General features: G+C 42.0%; 1 protein-coding gene across 1 annotated transcript in view; it reads right to left on the bottom strand.

The window, feature by feature from the left end:
• LOC124552717 (odorant receptor 43a-like) overlaps nucleotides 1-11,265 on the bottom strand; it is a 125,360-nt gene extending 114,095 nt beyond the window's left edge. Inside the window, exon 1 of the mRNA XM_047127058.1 lies at nucleotides 11,176-11,265. Within this exon, the coding sequence (XP_046983014.1) occupies nucleotides 11,176-11,197 (22 nt within the window). The 5' untranslated portion in view covers nucleotides 11,198-11,265. The remainder of the gene's footprint in view (nucleotides 1-11,175) is intronic.
• Between the last annotated feature and the right edge of the window lie 7,687 nt (nucleotides 11,266-18,952).

The following is an 18,952-nucleotide window of genomic DNA, read 5'->3' as shown; positions in this document are numbered from 1 at the left end:
GTTAATAACAAATTTCATAAGTGAATATATATATTGTGAGGCTACAGTGAAGATCTCTAGTTCTGTATATAAGTGTCTGCAGGATGATCTTGGATGAGCTCCAGCATTTATTCTGATTACACGTTTTTGTGCAATGAACACTCTTTTACTCAATGAAGAGTTACCTCAGAATATGATGCCATACGAAAGCAGAGAATGAAAATAGGCGTGGTAAGCAAATTTACTGAGACGTATATCGCCAAAATTTGCAATGACCCTAATAGCATAAGAAGCTGAACTCAAACGTTTCAGCAGATCCTCAGTGTGTTTTTTCCAGCTCAACCCCTCATCAATGCATATACCTAGAAAATTTGAATATTCTACCTTAGCTGGTCCAACGCATATTGAGACGCGTACACATACTTTGCACGCTCTGGTTGGCGACGCTCTGCGCTGAAAGAAACGAAGCGCACGCACCCTGTAATCTTTCTCAAGCGATTTTACAGAAACTATTCTGTAAAAATACTTGATTTTTGCCTTGCTTGTAGCGTTATATGACAGCTTCGTGGCGAAGTGTCCATCATCTCGCTAATGGTCATACTTACTGTGATGTACTCATTTTAGTAAGACGCTACGCAAAATTCGAAAAATTTGCTATGAAAAGTAGGCGTCGCTATGATTTTGCGTTTGATGCTTATTACACCATATGTTGCTGCGTATGAATTTTTCTTTAGACTTGGGAGGAAGTCTCTATCTGCCTCCGATCTCGAGAAAATGGATCCTGCGTAGCGCGCTCACTCCCGATATCTCACGAACGCGAGAATGAAATATTCTCACATCTCTCATATCTCCTAAACCGCTCGAGACATCGAAACAAGATTTTGGCGAATGACAGCACACAAGGAGGAGACTGTTTTGCCAGTTGGCAAACACACGGAACTTTCTTATCTGTCGCAAAATATCAGTAATTATACTGCTGGTGACCTCAGAAGTTAAGTCCCATAGTGCTCAGAGCCATTTGAACCATTTGTCCGACCAGGCAACATGTTTCCAGTCATCAACAGTCCAATGTCGGTGTTGACGGGCCCAGGTGTGGTGTAAAGCTTTGTGTCGTGCAGTCATCAAGGGTACACAAGTGGGCCCTCGGCTCCGAAAGCCCATATCGATGATGTTTCATTGAGTGATTCGCATGCTTACACTGAAATCTGCAGAAATTTGCGGAAGGGTTGTACTTCTGTCACGTTGAACGATTCTGTTCAGTAGTCTTTCGTCTCGTTCTTGCAGGATCTTTTTCCGGTCGCAGCGTTTGACAGATGTTTTACCGGATTCTTCGTATTCACGGTACGCTCTTGGAATGGTCGTACGGGAAAATCCCTACTTCATCGCTACCTCGGAAATGCGGTGTCCCGTCGCTCGTGCGCCGACTGTAACACCACGTTCAAACTCACTTAAATCTTGATAACCTGCCAGTGTAACAGCAATAACCGATCTAACAACTGTGCTATACACTTGTTGTCCTATATAGGCGTCGCCGACCGCAGCGCCGTATTCTGCCTGTTTACATATCTCTGTATGTGCATACGCATGCCTATACCAGTTTCTTTGGCGCTTCAGCGTATAAACAAATGTACAGTGGAAAACTTGTTAGCAAAAATCTCGAAATTATCTTGACCAATTTACTTCCAATTTTTTCACGATACTCTAATAGACATTCAGACTGACATGGACTGCAGAGTTTCTTAATATAAATAAAGTAGAGAAGTTGTGGGAAAATCTCAATAAGTTCTTGATCGATTCACTTCAGATTTTTACACGATACACTAACGAAAATTCAGTAGGAAGTAGGCTATATGTTTTTATTTATTTATTTACAGGTTTGCTGCCAAAACCCAAAACCGTGCCAGTCCCAGAAAGAAAATGATGTGCTGTGAAAATTTGCGGATTCGTTTTCTTTCTCGCAGCCGGTTTTAACTAATGGCCGCGCGGGATTAGCGGAGCGGTCTAGGGCGCTGCAGTCATGGACCGTGAGGCTGGTTCCGGCGGAGGTTCGAGTCCTCCCTCGCGCATGGGTGTGTGTGTTTGTCCTTAGGATAATTTAGGTTAAGTAGTGTGTAAGCTTGGGGACTGATGACCTTAGCAATTAAGTCCCATAAGATTTCACACACATCTGAACATTTTTAACTAATGTCGCGGGGCCTTTAAACCATTAAACATTATTGCTTTTCCATATGTATAACATTAAACTGAAATTGTGTACACATCAATGTGTAGCTTTGTTTTTCTCCTCTCAGTAGGTGTTAGCAGAAAACCTGTATGTTAGGAAAGTTGTAAATGTGGGTTATCAGTATATGTTTAGAATACTGAATCGTGCGAAACTTGTAATGCTACACGAATTACTGTCATTGAAGATACTGTCGTTGTCACAGACCCAGTAGCTGGAGACGTCTCTCTCATACCCTGCTTATCAATGATCCCAACCGATTTACCCATTCAATTTAACCGAAGTTTCGTTTGCAATGACAATAATGAATTTTGAAAAATCTTCTGTCGATCTACGTGCACTAGTAACCTCGTCTGCAATCTACCACAAAGTACAGGGTGTATCAAAAAGTATCATCCGATTTGGCACATCTATATTTCTGAAACTAATAGACATATACAATGAATTTTGTTTTCTGATGAGCGGGAAACTCAAAAAGTTTTTTTTTCATACATTTTCATAGCTGTTCAATATGCCATCCTCGAGATGTACGGCTTATGTCAATGCGGTATTCAGATTGTCCCCACACTGCAGGGAGCATGTTTTGAGTTGCAGCTTCCACAGCTGCTGTCTCAGTTCAGTCATTGTTGTTGATAACAGAGGCACATAAACAGAGTCTTCTATAAACCCCCCACAAGAAATAATCACATACAGTCACGTCCGGTGACCTTGGAGGCCAGTATTGTAAGCCTGAATCATTTGGTCCATCGTTCAGTAAGCCTTTGATTTAAAAATTCCCACACTTCCAGATGCCAGTGTGGCGGTGCCATGTAGAACTCGAGAGTTTGCTCTTTCCAACACTACGTCGTTCACGCATGTATCTCAAATAAGATAATAGTTTTGATGTAGAGGTGTCCCATTCTGTTGGTAAAAGAAGTCGTTCGAATCTGTCGCCAACTGAGGGAAAAGAAAGTTCTCAAACTCATATCGAGATATGTGCTTCCTGTAACAGTGTTCTCGGCTAAGAAAAATGGACCATACACCTTTTCTCATGAATCTGCACAAAACACATTAAATTTTGTAGAGTCCCTCTCATGTTGGACAATTTCATGTGATTGTTCTGTACCCCATATTCTCACATTACGACGATTCACACTTCCACTTAAATGGAATGTTGTCTCGTCACTAAACACTAAGCGTGGAATAAAACTGTCATTCTCTATCTTGCCAAGAACGAAATTACAGAGCTCCATGTGTTATTGTTTGTCACCTTCGCGAGGAGCCTGTAGTAGTTGCATTCATGTGTAAATGTCGACGCAACAAATCCCAGACGGACATTGGGGGCATGTTGAGCTGTCGAGCTGCACAACGAGCAGATCTCTGCGGACTCCATGTGAAAATATGGTAGATGCGTTCGACGTCTGCGTCAGACACTCGTGGACGCCCGGCGATTTGCCTTTACACAAACAACCTGTTTCTCGGAATTGTTCATGTGATCATCTAATACTCTGTGCTCTAGGAGGATCCACACCATGCCTAGTACGAAAGTCATTCTGAACAGTTATTGCTGACCTGCACTGAGCAAAACGTAGAACACAAAACGCTTTGTGTTGTCCCGACACCAGCCGGCCGAAGTGGCCGTGCGGTTAAAGGCGCTGCAGTCTGGAACCGCACGACCGCTACGGTCGCAGGTTCGAATCCTGCCTCGGGCATGGATGTTTGTGATGTCCTTAGGATAGTTAGGTTTAACTAGTTCTAAGTTCTAGGGGACTGATGACCTCAGCAGTTGAGTCGCATAGTGCTCAGAGCCATTTGAACCATTTTTTTTGTCCCGACACTATGTTTACTAGAATTGAAGTGGGCGCACACTGCTGCTACTTAGCGGCAATCATGTAAAACTCGAGAGTTTGCTCTTTCCAAGAGTACATTGTTCACGCACATATTTCAAATAACATAATAGTTATGATTTTCTTAAATCGGTTGATTATTTATGACACAACCTATATAACGTTTCGAAAGTCCTACTCCGTTACGACCCAATAGATTGACTCCTTACTCAGTATTTAGTTGATATACAGGGTTATTACAAATGATTGAAGCGATTTCACAGCTCTACAATAACTTTATTATTTGAGATATTTTCACAATGCTTTGCACACACATAGAAGAAATCAAAAAGTTTTTTTAGGCATTCACAAATGTTCGATATGTGCCCCTTTAGTGATTCGGCAGACATCAAGCCGATAATCAAGTTCCTCCCACACTCGGCGCAGCATGTCCCCATCAATGAGTTCGAAAGCATCGTTGATGCGAGCTCTCAGTTCTGGCACGTTTCTTGGTAGAGGAGGTTTAAACACTGAATCTTTCACATAACCCCACAGAAAGAAATCGCATGGGGTTAAGTCGGGAGAGCGTGGAGGCCATGACATGAATTGCTGATCATGATCTCCACCACGACCGATCCATCGGTTTTCCAATCTCCTGTTTAAGAAATGCCGAACATCGTGATGGAAGTGCGGTGGAGCACCATCCTGTTGAAAGATGAAGTCGGCGCTGTCGGTCTCCAGTTGTGGCATGAGCCAATTTTCCAGCATGTCCAGATACACGTGTCCTGTAACGTTTTTTTCGCAGAAGAAAAAGGGGCCGTAAACTTTAAACCGTAAGATTGCACAAAACATGTTAACTTTTGGTGAATTGCGAATTTGCTGCACGAATGCGTGAGGATTCTCTACCGCCCAGATTCGCACATTGTGTCTGTTCACTTCACCATTAAGAAAAAATGTTGCTTCATCACTGAAAACAAGTTTCGCGCTGAACGCATCCTCTTCCATGAGCTGTTGCAACCGCGCCGAAAATTCAAAGCGTTTGACTTTGTCATCGGGTGTCAGGGCTTGTAGCAATTGTAAACGGTAAGGCTTCTGCTTTAGCCTTGTCCGTAAGATTTTCCAAACCGTCGGCTGTGGTACGTTTAGCTCCCTGCTTGCTTTATTCGTCGACTTCCGCGGGCTACGCGTGAAACTTGCCCGCACGCGTTCAACCGTTTCTTCGCTCACTGCAGGCCGACCCGTTGATTTTCCCTTACAGAGGCATCCAGAAGCTTTAAACTGCGCATACCATCGCCGAATGGAGTTAGCAGTTGGTGGACCTTTGTTGGACTTCGCCCTGAAGTGTCGTTGCACTGTTATGACTGACTGATGTGAGTGCATTTCAAGCACGACATACGCATTCTCGGCTCCTGTCGCCATTTTGTCTCACTGCGCTCTGGCGGCAGAAACCTGAAGTGCAGCTTCAGCCGAACAAAACTTGTGAGTTTTTCTACGTATCTGTAGTGTGTCGTGACCATATGTCAATGAATGGAGCTACAGTGAATTTATGAAATCGGTTCAATCATTTTTTAATAGCCCTGTATATATCTCCTGTTTAATTCCTGCAATACTAAGGTCCACATATCACATTTGTGACTGGATTTAGGGCTTTTTGGTAGGGAGGACATAGAATATTATCTTGTATGGAGTGTCATCACCAGACGAAGAAGTAACTTCTGGTATGCCCCAGGGAAGTGTGTTGGGACCCTTTCTGTTCATGTTGTATATTAATGACCTTGCAGATAATATTCACAGAAAAATCCGGCTTTTGCAGATGACGCAGTTATCTATAATGAAGTTTTATCTGAAAGGTTCAAAATGGCTCTGGGCACTATGGGACTTAACTTCTGAGGTCATCAGTCCCCTAGAACTTAGAACTACTTAAACCTAACTAACCTAAGGACATCATACACATCCATGCCCGAGGCAGGATTCGAACCTGTGACCGTAGCGGCCGCGCGGTTCCAGACTGTAACGCCTAGAACCGCTGGTTGTCTGAAAGAAACTGCACGAATACTCAGTCATATCTTAAGATTTCGACATGGTGCAGAGACTGGCAACTTGCTCTAAATACTCACAAATATAAAATTGTACATCCAGTATCCTATGACAATAACATCAATGAGTCACCACTGTAATCGGCCTACTCACACAAATACCTGGGTTTAACACTTTGTCGGCATATGAAATGGAATTATCACACAGTTTCAGTCGTAGGTAAAGCAGGTGGTAGACTTTGGTTTATTGGTAGAATAGCGGGGAAATGCAATCAGTCCACAAAGGAGACTGCTTAAAAATCACTCATGCGACCCATTCTAGAATATTGCTGAAGTGTGTGGGATCCGTACGAAGGAGGACTAATAGGGGATATTGAACGTATACAAAGAACGGCAGCACAAATAGAGGGTTGACCGAGCCATGGGAGAATGTTACAGTGATGCTGAAGAAACTGAACTGGCCGAGTCTTGAACGTAGACACAAACTATCCTGAGAAAGTCTACTAACAAAGTTTCAAGAACTAGCTTTGAATGACGGCTCTAGAAATGTACTACAACCCCCTACGTATTGCTCATATAGGAATCGGTAGGATAAGCACTGCACGCACAGAGGCGTTAAACAATCATTTTGCCTGCACTACATACGTGAACGGAACAGAAAGAAACCCTAATAACTGTTGCAGTGGGACGTACCCTCTGTCATGCACCCCACGATAGTTTGCAGAGTGTAGATGTATAACGCTTGGAACTTAAATAGTGGCAACTATTTATTCACAACCGATAAAAAAAAAAAGAAAAACATGTTTGCACCTGTTACTGTCCTTCAAAGTAGTCACCAGCGCTGAGTAGAACCCGTTGCCAGCGATGTGGAAGGCGTAGTATACCGTTAGCTGAGCCTGTTCTGTTGATGGTGCGAATGGATCGGTCTACTGCCTGTCTAATCTCTGGAACAGTTCTGATGCCAATACCACGAATCGGTTCCTTCATCTTCGGAATCAAATCAAAGTCACAAGGTCTTAAGTCGTACTACTGTTCGTTTTTGGAGCATCACCTGCGATCAGTTTAGCGAAAGAAGCGACGATAATTTCTGCGCAGCCCACCCTTCATTTTGCACGACAATGCGAGGGCGCATACAGCGCAACCTGTGGCTGCTCTGCTCGGTCGATGGGACTGGGAAGTACTGTACAATCCACTATACTCCCCAGACTTACGTCCTTGTGACTTTGATTTGATTCCAAAGATGAAGGAACCACTTCGTAGCATTAGCTTCAGAACTGTTCCAGAGATTCGACAGGCAGTAGTACGCTCCATTCGCACCATCAACAGAACAGGCTCTGCTAACGGTATACTACGCCTTCCACATCGCTGGTAACGGATTCTGCACAACACTGGTGACTATTTTGAAGGACGGTAACAGGTGCCAGCATGTAACTCTTTTGTATCGGTTGTCCACGGCGACAGTCTGGTTTCTGTTCGCAGCACTTAAAAAGGGGACGCACAACACTGAACACTGCACCATAGAGAACGAAGGCATATGGGTATGGGGGGGAAGACCTGGACAGATGAGGGGAGGGGAAAAGGGGGGATCCGATGGAGGGAGAGTGCACAGAAAAAGGGGGGAGCAGGGCAGATGCAAGAAAGGAGTGGGGAAGACATTGAAAGGGAAAGAAAAAGGACTTGGGGGGAAAGAATGGAGTCAAGGAGTGGGTAAATGGAGAAAAACAGGATGGAAGGGGGAGAGGGAGCCCAGGAAAAGGACAGAGGGAGGGAGGGGGAGGTTAGGATCATAGTTGATGGGAGGGATAAATGGAGGGAGAGACGGCATCACCCAGGAGGGGGAGTTGATGGAAGCCACCTCGGGAAAGGAGATGAAGGGTGTAGAGGCGGAAGGTAGGGGGAGGCACAAGGGGCAGCAGTGGGTGGGGGTTGGAGAGGAGAGGAGCAACCACGGATGAGAGGGATCAAGCCGACAGGAGGTGCAGAGGACGCAGACTGGTTCGAGGAAAAGGAGAAGATGGCGGAAAGGAATCAGATCATAGAGGACCACATGGGGTACGTAAGGCGTATACAGAAGGCAAGGCGGAGTGCATGGCGCTCGAGGATCTGGAGGGACTTATAGAATTTGGGGGGCGGGGGGAAGGTATCCAGACAGGACTGGCATAACAGAAGATGGGACAGATTAAGGATTTGTAGGTGTGGAGAACGATAAGGGGTGCATCCACCACGTCCGGCCAGAGAGGAGTAAGGAGATGGAGGCAGTTGTGGGCTTTGGATTGGATACAGCGGAGATGAGGGATGCAGGTGCACTGACAGTCAATGGTGAGTCCAAGGTAGGTGAGGGTGGGGGAAGGCAGACACGACGAGTGCAGATGGTAATGGAAAAATCAAGGAGCCAGAAGGAGCGACTGGTATGACCTATAATGATTGCCTAGGTCTTGGAAGGATTGATTTTGAGTGGCAACTGGTTACACCATGTGGCAAAAGGGTCAAGGTGATTCTGGAGAGGGCCTTGGGACCGTTGAAGGGTAGGAGCGAGGGCAAGGAAGGCAGCGTCGTTGGCATACTGCAGGAGGTGGACAGGAGGGGTGGCGGTGTTGGGGGATATCTGCCGTGTACAGGAGGTAGAGGAGAGGGGAGAGGACAGAGCCCTGGGGCACACCCGCGGAGGGGTAGAAGATGTGGTAATCGGCTTTATGGTTGGTAACATAGGAGGGGCGGAGGGGGAGGAAGGAGGCAACCAGACAGACATAATTGATAGGAAGGACATCAGTCTGGAGTTTAAACAGGAGACCAGGATGCCATACATGGTCGTAGGCCTTCTAGAGGCCTAGGGAGACAAAAATGGTGGAGCGCGGGAGTTAAGCTGGAGGGAGAGGAGATCAGTGAGGCATAGGAGATGGTCATCAGCAGAGAAGGAAAGTCGAAAGCCACATCAGGTGTTGGGGAGGAGGTGGAGTTGGCGGAGGTGGTGATGGATGCGCCGGGTAAGGATGGACTCCAGGAGCTTGCTGAACACCGAGGTGAGACATATCGGGCGATAGGAGAAGGTATCAGGTGGAGGCTTGTTGGGTTTGGAGAACATCAGGGTACAGGAGGTTTCCCACAAGTCGGGGTAGAAGCCAGTGGCAAGGATTATGTTGTACAGGGCGGCAAGGACTGCAAGGAAGGAAGGAGGGCAGTGTTTGAGATGTCAGTAGGTAATGCGGTCGTGGCCGGGAGTGGTGTTGCATTTAGTCTGGAGCGTGAGGCTGATGTCCTGTGTAGTGATGGGAGTATTAAGTCCTGATGGTGGTGTGTGGTCGAAGTGCTGGAAGGTAGGAGCAAAGGGAGGAGTGGAGGTATCGGTATGTTCGATGACAGCATGGAAGAGGGAATAATCAAATTTTTGATCATCTGGACTGGAAAAGACATCGGATAGGTGGGAGGTAAAGTGATTGGCCTTACTGAGGTTGTCAGGAAAGGGATGGTCATCAAGGAGGAGAGGGTACTGGGGGATAGGGCGGTTCCCAGTAAGGTGGTGGAAAGCACATCAATATTTGAAGAGTTTACTGGGAGCGTGGCGTTGAGTTGCAGATAAAGTACTTTAAGTTTTGGATTTTATCATACAGTAATCCATTTGAGGCGCTGAGAACCATAAAGCACACCATAGTTGATTGTGTGCCTGCTGCATATATTCATGTTTCTGACATCTGTTGATGTTATGGTGGGTCAGGTTTATCTGTACAGTAGGACCACATTGTACGTATATTTGAACATTCACAAAAAGCTGCCACACTGGCTTCTCTGATATTTACTTAAATATGGTGGGCCAAAGATGGCAGTGCCTTTCGCCTTTATGGCTCTCAGTGCCTTAGTTGTATTCTAGTCAAGTTACTTTGTTCATAGATAGTACCTGTTGAATTTACTAATTTCCGCAAACGGCAGTTTGTGATTCGAGTTGGTTGTTTGCTGTGCAGCAATTGGCTTTCCTGTGCAGAATCATTATGAACGCTGTTGAATCCGTGTAAATCGATAACAGAAATGAAAATTGCCAGGAATAGTTATCCACAAAGGATGTCTGGTGTACTAGACCAGATCTGCTGTCTGAGAAAGAGACGAAATCGAATAAGCGTGACTACAAACGAACATGTAACAAAGAAGTATAATATAATAAGCGTCAGTTGTTGTGTGGGTGCAGCGTAAGAAAGCCTGATCTTCAGCCTGGAAGTTAATTCGTTAACTAATAAATGAATTAGGGATCTGGCTGAAAAAATAAAAAAGCACGAAAACTCTCACTTACACGAATAGAAAAATGGTGAGTAGCGAAAGCTTAAACATTATTTCGTTCTTGCCATAAACTGTACTTAATTATGTGCAAAACAACAAAATTCCGCAAAAACAATTTGTAATCGCCCTGTTAAATTGTTACAAAAACTTAGTCGGCCGGTGTAGTAATTTTGAAATAAGAGTCAGTATGAATGTAGCGCAATAAATATATTGCGGGAAGCGCCGTTGCGACACAGGCAACAGTCAATTATGGAAACTAAGCAACTGAATATTAAAATTAACGTTATGAGGGTAAACACCCGACTGACTACACAAAATAAGAGGGCGCGTACATTCGCGAGTGAGTACTTCAAAATGAGAATTTATACGGTAAGGGAAATGGGTCATAAGTATAGTTACGTCGGTACACACTCAGTTGTGCGCGAACGTACGATAGGAATAGAGGCACGTAAAAAAAGAAATATGTTCAAATGGCTCCGAGCACTATTGGACTTAACATCTGAGGTCTTCAGTCCCCTAGAACTTAGAACTACTTAAACCTAACTAACCTAAGGACATCACACACATCCATGCCCCAGGCAGGATTCGTACCTGCGACCGTAGCAGTCGCGCGGTTCCGGACTGAATCGCCTAGAACCGCTTGACCACAGCCGCCGGCAGAGGCACGTACATTCGAAGTCCTATCATACCCCGTGGTCCGGGTAAAAAGAACTGTGGTTAAGATGCATTTATCACCTGAGAAAGAAAATAATCGGACTTCGTAATTAAATGAAAAGAAAGATTGCCGGTTCTGAATGTCGAATATAACCTAAACATTGAAATTGACATTGACGGCCACGAAGGGAAAGAGATGAATATATTCACGTACCTCTATTGTTGAGCAGCGTCATCGTGAAGACGTCCGCGCCGATAGCTGAGTGGCTGCCGGCACGGTAGCTCAGCGTGTCCGGTCAGAGAGCTGGTTGGCCTCTGTAATAAAAAAAAAAACTGAGTGGAAGGATCAACAAACGAACTTTAACGGATACATGTGACGTCCGCAACAAAAAAGGAAAAAAAAGTGGTCAGCGTGACGGATTGCCGTCCTACGGGTCCGGGTTCGATTCCTGGCTGGGTCGGGGATTTTCTCCGCTCAGGGACTGAGTGTTGTGCTGTCTTCATCATCATTTCATCCCCAGGTCTCCCAATGTGGCATCGAATGTAATAAGACCTGCACCAAGGCGGCCGGACCTGCCCCGCAAGGGGCCTCCCGGCCAATGACGCCAAACATTCATTTCCACTTTCCATCGTGAAGATCGTCGCCTCCATCTAAATTCTCCATACAAAATTAAAGTAATAATAACCTACCAGAGTTGCAGGAGCTGGGATTCAGGTATCGTAAATGAGAAAATCGTCTTGTTTCAGAAGTTCCTTTCATTACTTAGCACAATTTCACTTGACAAATCTTCTTTTGTCATCAGTGTTAAATACTTTTCAAATGAATGTTTGGTATGAGTGTCGAATAATTACCTATAAACTTATTCACAGGAAAAAATTATTAAGTATCTTCACAAATTCTTCCTTTTTTCAGACAAGTTATGCATGTTATTATTACTATTATTATTATTATTATTATTATTATTTTAAAAACAGCTGCAGTGGTGTATATATGTTGATAACCTTGACTGTTATTCAGCAGATGCTGCTAATTTTACACTCTTATATTTATCTGAATCCAAAAGTTCGTGAACACCCGAACTGCATACATGCCACTGCTTTTACTACTACATAATATTTGTAACTCTGAAAAGTATAACATGTCAGTTACTAAGTGTGAAGCTCTCACCAAGTATGCATTACTGTAATTGTGTTAATTCACAGCACGTTTTTATGGATTACGTCACACTTTTATGACAGTTTTGTATGTCATCATGTTATGTATGTATACATCGAGTATAGATTTAAGTGTCATTTCTGAAAGTATTTGTATGGAGTGTAGCCATATATGGAAGTGAAACATGGACGATAAATAGTTTGGACAAGAAGAGAATAGAAGCTTTCGAAATCTGGTGCTACGGAAGAATGCTGAAGATTAGATGGGTAGATCACATAACTAATGAGGAGGTATTGAATAGGATTGGGGAGAAGAGAAGTTTGTGGCACAACTTGACTAGAAGAAGGGATCGATTGGTAGGACATGTTCTGAGGCATCAAGGGATCACCAATTTAGTGTTGGAGGACAGCGTGGAGGCTAAAAATCGTAGAGGGAGACCAAGAGATGAATACACTAAGCAGATTCAGAAGGATGTAGGTTGCAGTGGGTACTGAGAGATGAAGAAGCTTGCACAGGATAGAGTAGCATGGAGAGCTGCATAATACCAGTCTCGGGACTGAAGCCCACAACAGCAACATGTATGTCCTATACTTGATTGTGTCGCATTTGACGCAAATGTATTTTTGACACATTGATAGAAGCTGTGTAAAGCTTTTTTAATTTCTCCCATTCATTATGTTGCCTGTGTGTACATTTATATTCATCTCTCTTTTGTACCTTACAGTTTACTCCTGTGAAGATAGTTGTTATAACTGACACCGGTAGAGAAAAATATGCAATTGTAGAGCTGATGGGGCAAATATGCCTTTTTCAAAATACTTAACAGCCAAAGACAGTCACTTAAGACAAATTTTATTAACAATGAATAAGGCTCAAAGTCGGACATTTAAATAAGTTGGAAGCGTTTTACGAGCAGAGTGTTTTTACCATGGTCTACTGTCTGTGCCGCTTCACTAACTGGTAGTCCAGAAAACCATTTCATACTCTTACCACACGGCAAGCCCAAAAGCGATAAATATTGTATATTTGAAAGTTTGTAAATATATATTGTGAAAAAATTAAAAATCTTAAAAATAATAAAAACGAAAACAAAATTCTTTTTCATTCCATTCTGTGTGATTTATTATGATTCCGAGTTCCACACCCCCAAAGTGTTTGAAGTCACATTGAGGAGCCGAAATTTGCTTCCTGTCGCAATACCCAAATTAAGAGGTATATCCAATTCTCATACATATTTAACAATTGGGAAACATTACCAAGTTCAATAATTTTATGCATACAGTATGATAAAGATAATTAGGTGGCACAATGAAATGTTATTAGTTTCTCGGGTTTGGGTGAACAAACGTGTGGGAGACGATTCCCTATATCAAAATATTATGTATACAGTACATGTCCAGACCATTAACGACAGAAAACTGTGAAACACGGGAAGGCGATAAACTTGTCCACATGTTGCCAGTATATGGCTTCTGGAACAGGTACCGGTTTCAGGGAATTAATGTTCCGTCTTCAGATATTTGACCGATCACTATTAGAGCCACATGGCATAGGGTGGATTACCACCCTCCCTTTATATAGGCTGTGATACCAGCAGGAGTATTATGAGAGAAAACAGGGCTACTGCACTGTATATACACAGTTCTTTTATGTTCCTGGATTTTAGTGTTACGCCTCATCTTTCGACCTTAAAAACAAACCACAGTTTTTTAATCTCATACAGTATTTTGGATGTTTTAGCAAAAATATTCCTGGAGCTAACATTTTGTCGCGGTATCAAATAACATAAGATTGTCATTCATGCTAAGCCATCCTTAAATAATAAGAAGAGAAGCTTTACCAGAAACATAACCATCTCAAATTACCATGCCTACGTCATCATAAAAGATAGGTAAAGCAGATGCACTTACAATGGACATAACGTTTTGGTTGCATTAAACCGACAGCAAAAAATGAGCTACAATGCACAAAATTAGCGTGACTTTCATATCCGTGTATGTGTGAAGCAAATAACGAAATTCATGGTACAGAGGTAAATGCATTTTTCTTTTTTTTGAGGGTGACATGGTGACTGAAGTAATGGCGCACGTTTACTTGATGTTACGTAATTACAAGGGAATAATCTCATAGTTTTAATTATCACCTTGCAATGGAACTGGTCAGTGGCCCATATTTCACTATATATTGTACCTCTCGATACACCCAAAGAAATGAATTACTCGACACACAGATATTCCTCAAAATCACAAAAAATTGGTTTTTAATTGTAATAAATTGTAGACTCTTCACGATAAAGGATGACAGCCAAAAACAGTTGCAGGATAAAAATTTTATTAAAATTCTTGACCAAGGTTTCGGTACATATAAATATACCTTCATCAGACGTAAAAAATCTAAAATTACTTACTGCAATCGAGATAAATAAAACATGTCTCGATAGTTCATAGGCGAAGTAATGGTGCTAAACTGTTCGCTTTGACCCTGTGCCCATAGCCATGTTGTACAAATGGAGAAGATGTCTTAATTATTGACGACGCCTTTGGCACAATTGTCATCCTTTATCGTGAAGAATTTCAACAGTTGCTGTTGCAGCCATGTTTAAATTCTTGAAATTGTACAGTATTATTTTACTTAGCACAAATGTGTAATGAGGAATTACTTCATAAAAGTTGTGATAAACAAGTTGTACAAGTTTTGAAAAGATAACAGTAATAATTTAATAACACAAAAAAGCCAACCACATTACGGATGGCATATTTAAAAAGCTCAACAACACTATCATCTTATTTTAAAACACGCTTAAAGTTGGAGATTCATCAAATGTGAGAAACTTATATGATGGCATCAGAACTGCAAAACTGGATGCAGCAAGGAAAAAGTCAGTGCACATGAAAAAGAGGCCTCTAACTTGTCGGTGGACTTCAGACTATTCTAAAGAAATTTCAGTTATAGATTTGGCCTTCATAGATACAGGAGAAATTTTGCTTTAGATAATTGTCTTAAATTTTGCAGAACTCAGGCGCTAACTAAAAAGTTCTTAAAACTACAAAGAAACACTCATTATCGAAATTTCTTTGAGAACATGTATTAACAAACAAATATATCTGAGGTGCAATTTGTAAAAAAAACTACATTCAGTTTTGTACAACAAATAGTCATACCATCAGCTGATGTAGCACATCAGCAGATATCAGCAAATAGAGCAGAACGCTGTTTTGCATGTACGTGTTGATGAAACCTTGAAGTGGAACAAGCATATGGCTTCTTATATTGCTTCTACTATGAAGATGAAGGATAGCGCTGGGAAGATAAATTATTAGTTAGTTACTTACATGTGCCATAGATCATTTCAACTATTATTTCACTGAAATGATGTGGAACGGGTCAGTTGCCAGGTTGTGTGTACATGATTACTGTTAACATTATTGAAAACATCATTTTGTTCCTACTTATGCAACTATACTTAAAAACAAGGTTTTTTGGCTACCAGTTTTTAAATAGAAATTCCTCAATGGCAATGATTTTAAATTAGATTAAAAACTTGCTTTGCTACATGTGAGACATTTTGTGTTATCATAAACGACCAAACATTTTATTGCTGCATATTGAACTCCTCTCTAAGCCACTGACAGCTTCAACCGTGGGTAGTAAAGGTCACTTGTTCCTCTAATGTTGTAGGGATGTGCATCATTCTTCTTCTCAAATTGTCAAAATGGTTCAAATGGCTCTGAGCACTATGCGACTTAACTTCTGAGGTCATCAGTCGCCTAGAACTTAGAACTAATTAAACCTAACTAACCTAAGGACATCACACACATCCATGCCCGAGGCAGGATTCGAACCTGCGACCGTAGCGGTCGCTCGGCTCCAGACTGTAGCGCCTAGAACCGCACGGCCACTCCGGCCGGCTCTCATAATTGTGATGGATTATTTATGACGAATTTCACCAGCAAAAATATGTATTGTGATGGCACAGTTAAAATACCCAGCTCCTTGAAGGGGTACCTAAATCTACATTCATACTCTGCAAACCACCGTTAAGTGAATGGCAGAGGGTATGTCCCATTGTACCAGTTATTAGGGATTCTTCCCATTCCATTCACATATGGAGCATGGGAAAAATGATTGTTTGAATGCCTTTGTGTGTACTGTAATTATTCTAATTTTGTCCTCACGATCCCTATGTGAGTGATACGTAGGGGGTTGTAGTACATTTCGAGAGCCATCATTTAACGCAAGTTCTTGATACTTTGTTGGTAGACTTTCTCAGGATAGTTTATGTCTGTGTTCAAGAGTTTGCCAGTTCAGTTTCTTCATCATCACTGTAACGCTCTCCCATGGTTCAAACAGCCCTCTAACCATTTGCACTGCCCTTCTTTGTATACGTTCAGTATCCCCTGTTAGTCCTATTTCGTACAGATCCCACACAATTCAGCAATGTTCTAGAATGGGTTGCACAAATGATTTGCAAACCATCTTGCCCACTATTTTACCAATAAACCAAAGTCTACCACCTGCTTTGCCTATGACTGAGCATATGTGATTATTCCATTTCATATCCCTACGAAGTGTTGGCCAATTCCAACTGTAATTCCCTCATATTATAGCCAAAGGAAACTGCGCTTTTTTCTTTTTGGCAAGTGCACAATTTTACCTTTCTGAACATTTACAGCAATTCGCCAATCTCTGCACCACTTTGAAATCTTATCCAGACCTGGCTGAATATTTAAGCGCTTCTTTCAGACTGCACATCATAATAGATAACTGTATAATCTGCAAAAAGTCTGAGGTTACTATTAACATTGTATGCAACGTCATTAATATACAAGATGAACAGAGCGTACAACACACTTCTCTGAGGCTTACCTGAAGTTACTTCTACATCTGAATGATTACTTTCCATCCAAGATTTCATGCTTTATTCTCTCTACCAAAAAGTCTTCATCCAGTGACGAATTTCACTTGATACCCCACATGATCGAACTTTCAGCAATAAGCGTAAGCGTAGTACTGAGTCAAATGATTTTCGGAAATGAAGAAATATCGCATTCGTCTGAGTGGCTTGATCCATAGCTTTCAGTTTGTTATGTGAGAAAAGTGCGCTTTCAGTATGTCATGTGAGAAAAGTGCGAGTTGTGTTTCACACGACCGAAGTTTTCGGAATCTATGCTGACTGGCATGGAGGAGTTTATTCTGTTCGAGATATCTCTTTATATTTGAGCTCAGAATATATTCTAACATTCTGCAACAAATGGATGCCAAGGATATTGAGCGATAGTTTTGTGGATGAGTTCTACTACCCTTCTTGTAGGCAGATGGACCTGTGCTTTCTTCCAATTGCTAGGTACAGTTTTTTGTTTGTGAGATCTACGACAAATTATGGTTAGAAGAGGGGTTAACTCAGCCGCAATTTCAATATAGAATCTGACAGGGATGCCAACAGGCCCTGGAGTTGTGTTCAATTTTAATAATTTCAGCTGTTTCTCAACGCCACTGACACTAATACTGATTTTACTCATCTTTTTTCTGGTACGAGGGTTAAATTCGAGCAATACTTCTGTGCCTGTCTTTGTAAAGGAACATTTGAAGACATAGTTAGGCATTTCAGCTTTTGTTTTGTTACACTCAATTTCAATACCTGTCTCATTCACTATTGACCGGATACCAACTTTGGTGCCTCTAACAGCCTATACATATGAACATACATACATACCTACATGACGTCCATGTGAACCCCGCATATTTTCTTACTGCTTGCTTTGTGTGCTCAATACTTTCTTTCTAAGTGATGAGTTATCCCAGGAAATTATTCCGTATGACATTATTGAGTGGAAATGTGCAAAATATGTTAGGAGGTTGATACATTTGATTCCAAGATTAGCAATTGTACCTGAAGTTAATTGTTTGAGAAGCTCAATAATGTTGGAATACAAACAGAACATCACAACATAGCAGTTCAGATTACAAAAGTCCTATTCAATCCACTGAAAGTCCAAAATGGAACTATGATACAAACATATATGTAGCAAAAACTGTTCATACGGTAACACAAAGCAGTGGCAAAGGGAACATCTCTTCTTTCATTTGGATCGCTGCTAACTCTGGCACCACTCACAATGAACAGGTAGATCAGTTACTGAAGTTCTAACACTCATCAGCTCCTAAAAAAAGTCTTAATTCACAGATGGAGGAGAAAATAATACCTATTTGAAAAAAAATATTTAAATTTATCCATATCTAATAAGGGCAAATAGTGTGCATCGATTCAAAGATCTGTTCCACCTAAACTTTGATTCCATGACAAAACGTTCTGAAGGGCATTAAAAACAAATGTAATTTTGATGTGTTTTAGTCGTGGATATTTTCCATACATCTTCACCGAGTAGCAATCTTGAATTCTCTTATTGTGGTAATACATCCTATGCTGATCTTAACAATACTTTTTTCACTTGTCCGAAACACAGAAAGGTTTTCAATTTTTTTTTTTTTTTAGTGTGTAGCTCGAATCAGCCCAATCAAATACTGTTCTTCACGTCTTTCGATGGAAATCGATGCTCTGCACCCCATTATATACAAAATGATTTTTTAAGTCGGAATTTTATGTCCCCATTCGGTAAAGCGGTCCCAGACTAGTCTAGCGATATTTCTTTTGTCGATAAATATTAAGACTGGCAGTAAAACACGATGAATAAGAAGCATTCCAGAAGCGACTGAACAGCGCTGTTGCAGGGCAATAGCAGTCAGTGGGTGCCATGGTGGTTCTGTCGACACTGGGGTATTAATATATATCGATAAAACGGATATCGAACCAGAAAATTTGAGGCCGCTCTATCGA

This window comes from Schistocerca americana, chromosome 10, assembly GCF_021461395.2.
Source record: "Schistocerca americana isolate TAMUIC-IGC-003095 chromosome 10, iqSchAmer2.1, whole genome shotgun sequence".
Classification (NCBI taxonomy): Eukaryota; Metazoa; Arthropoda; class Insecta; order Orthoptera; family Acrididae; genus Schistocerca; species Schistocerca americana.
Note: the sequence above shows the minus strand (reverse complement) of the source record. Positions and strands in the feature narration are given on the sequence as shown.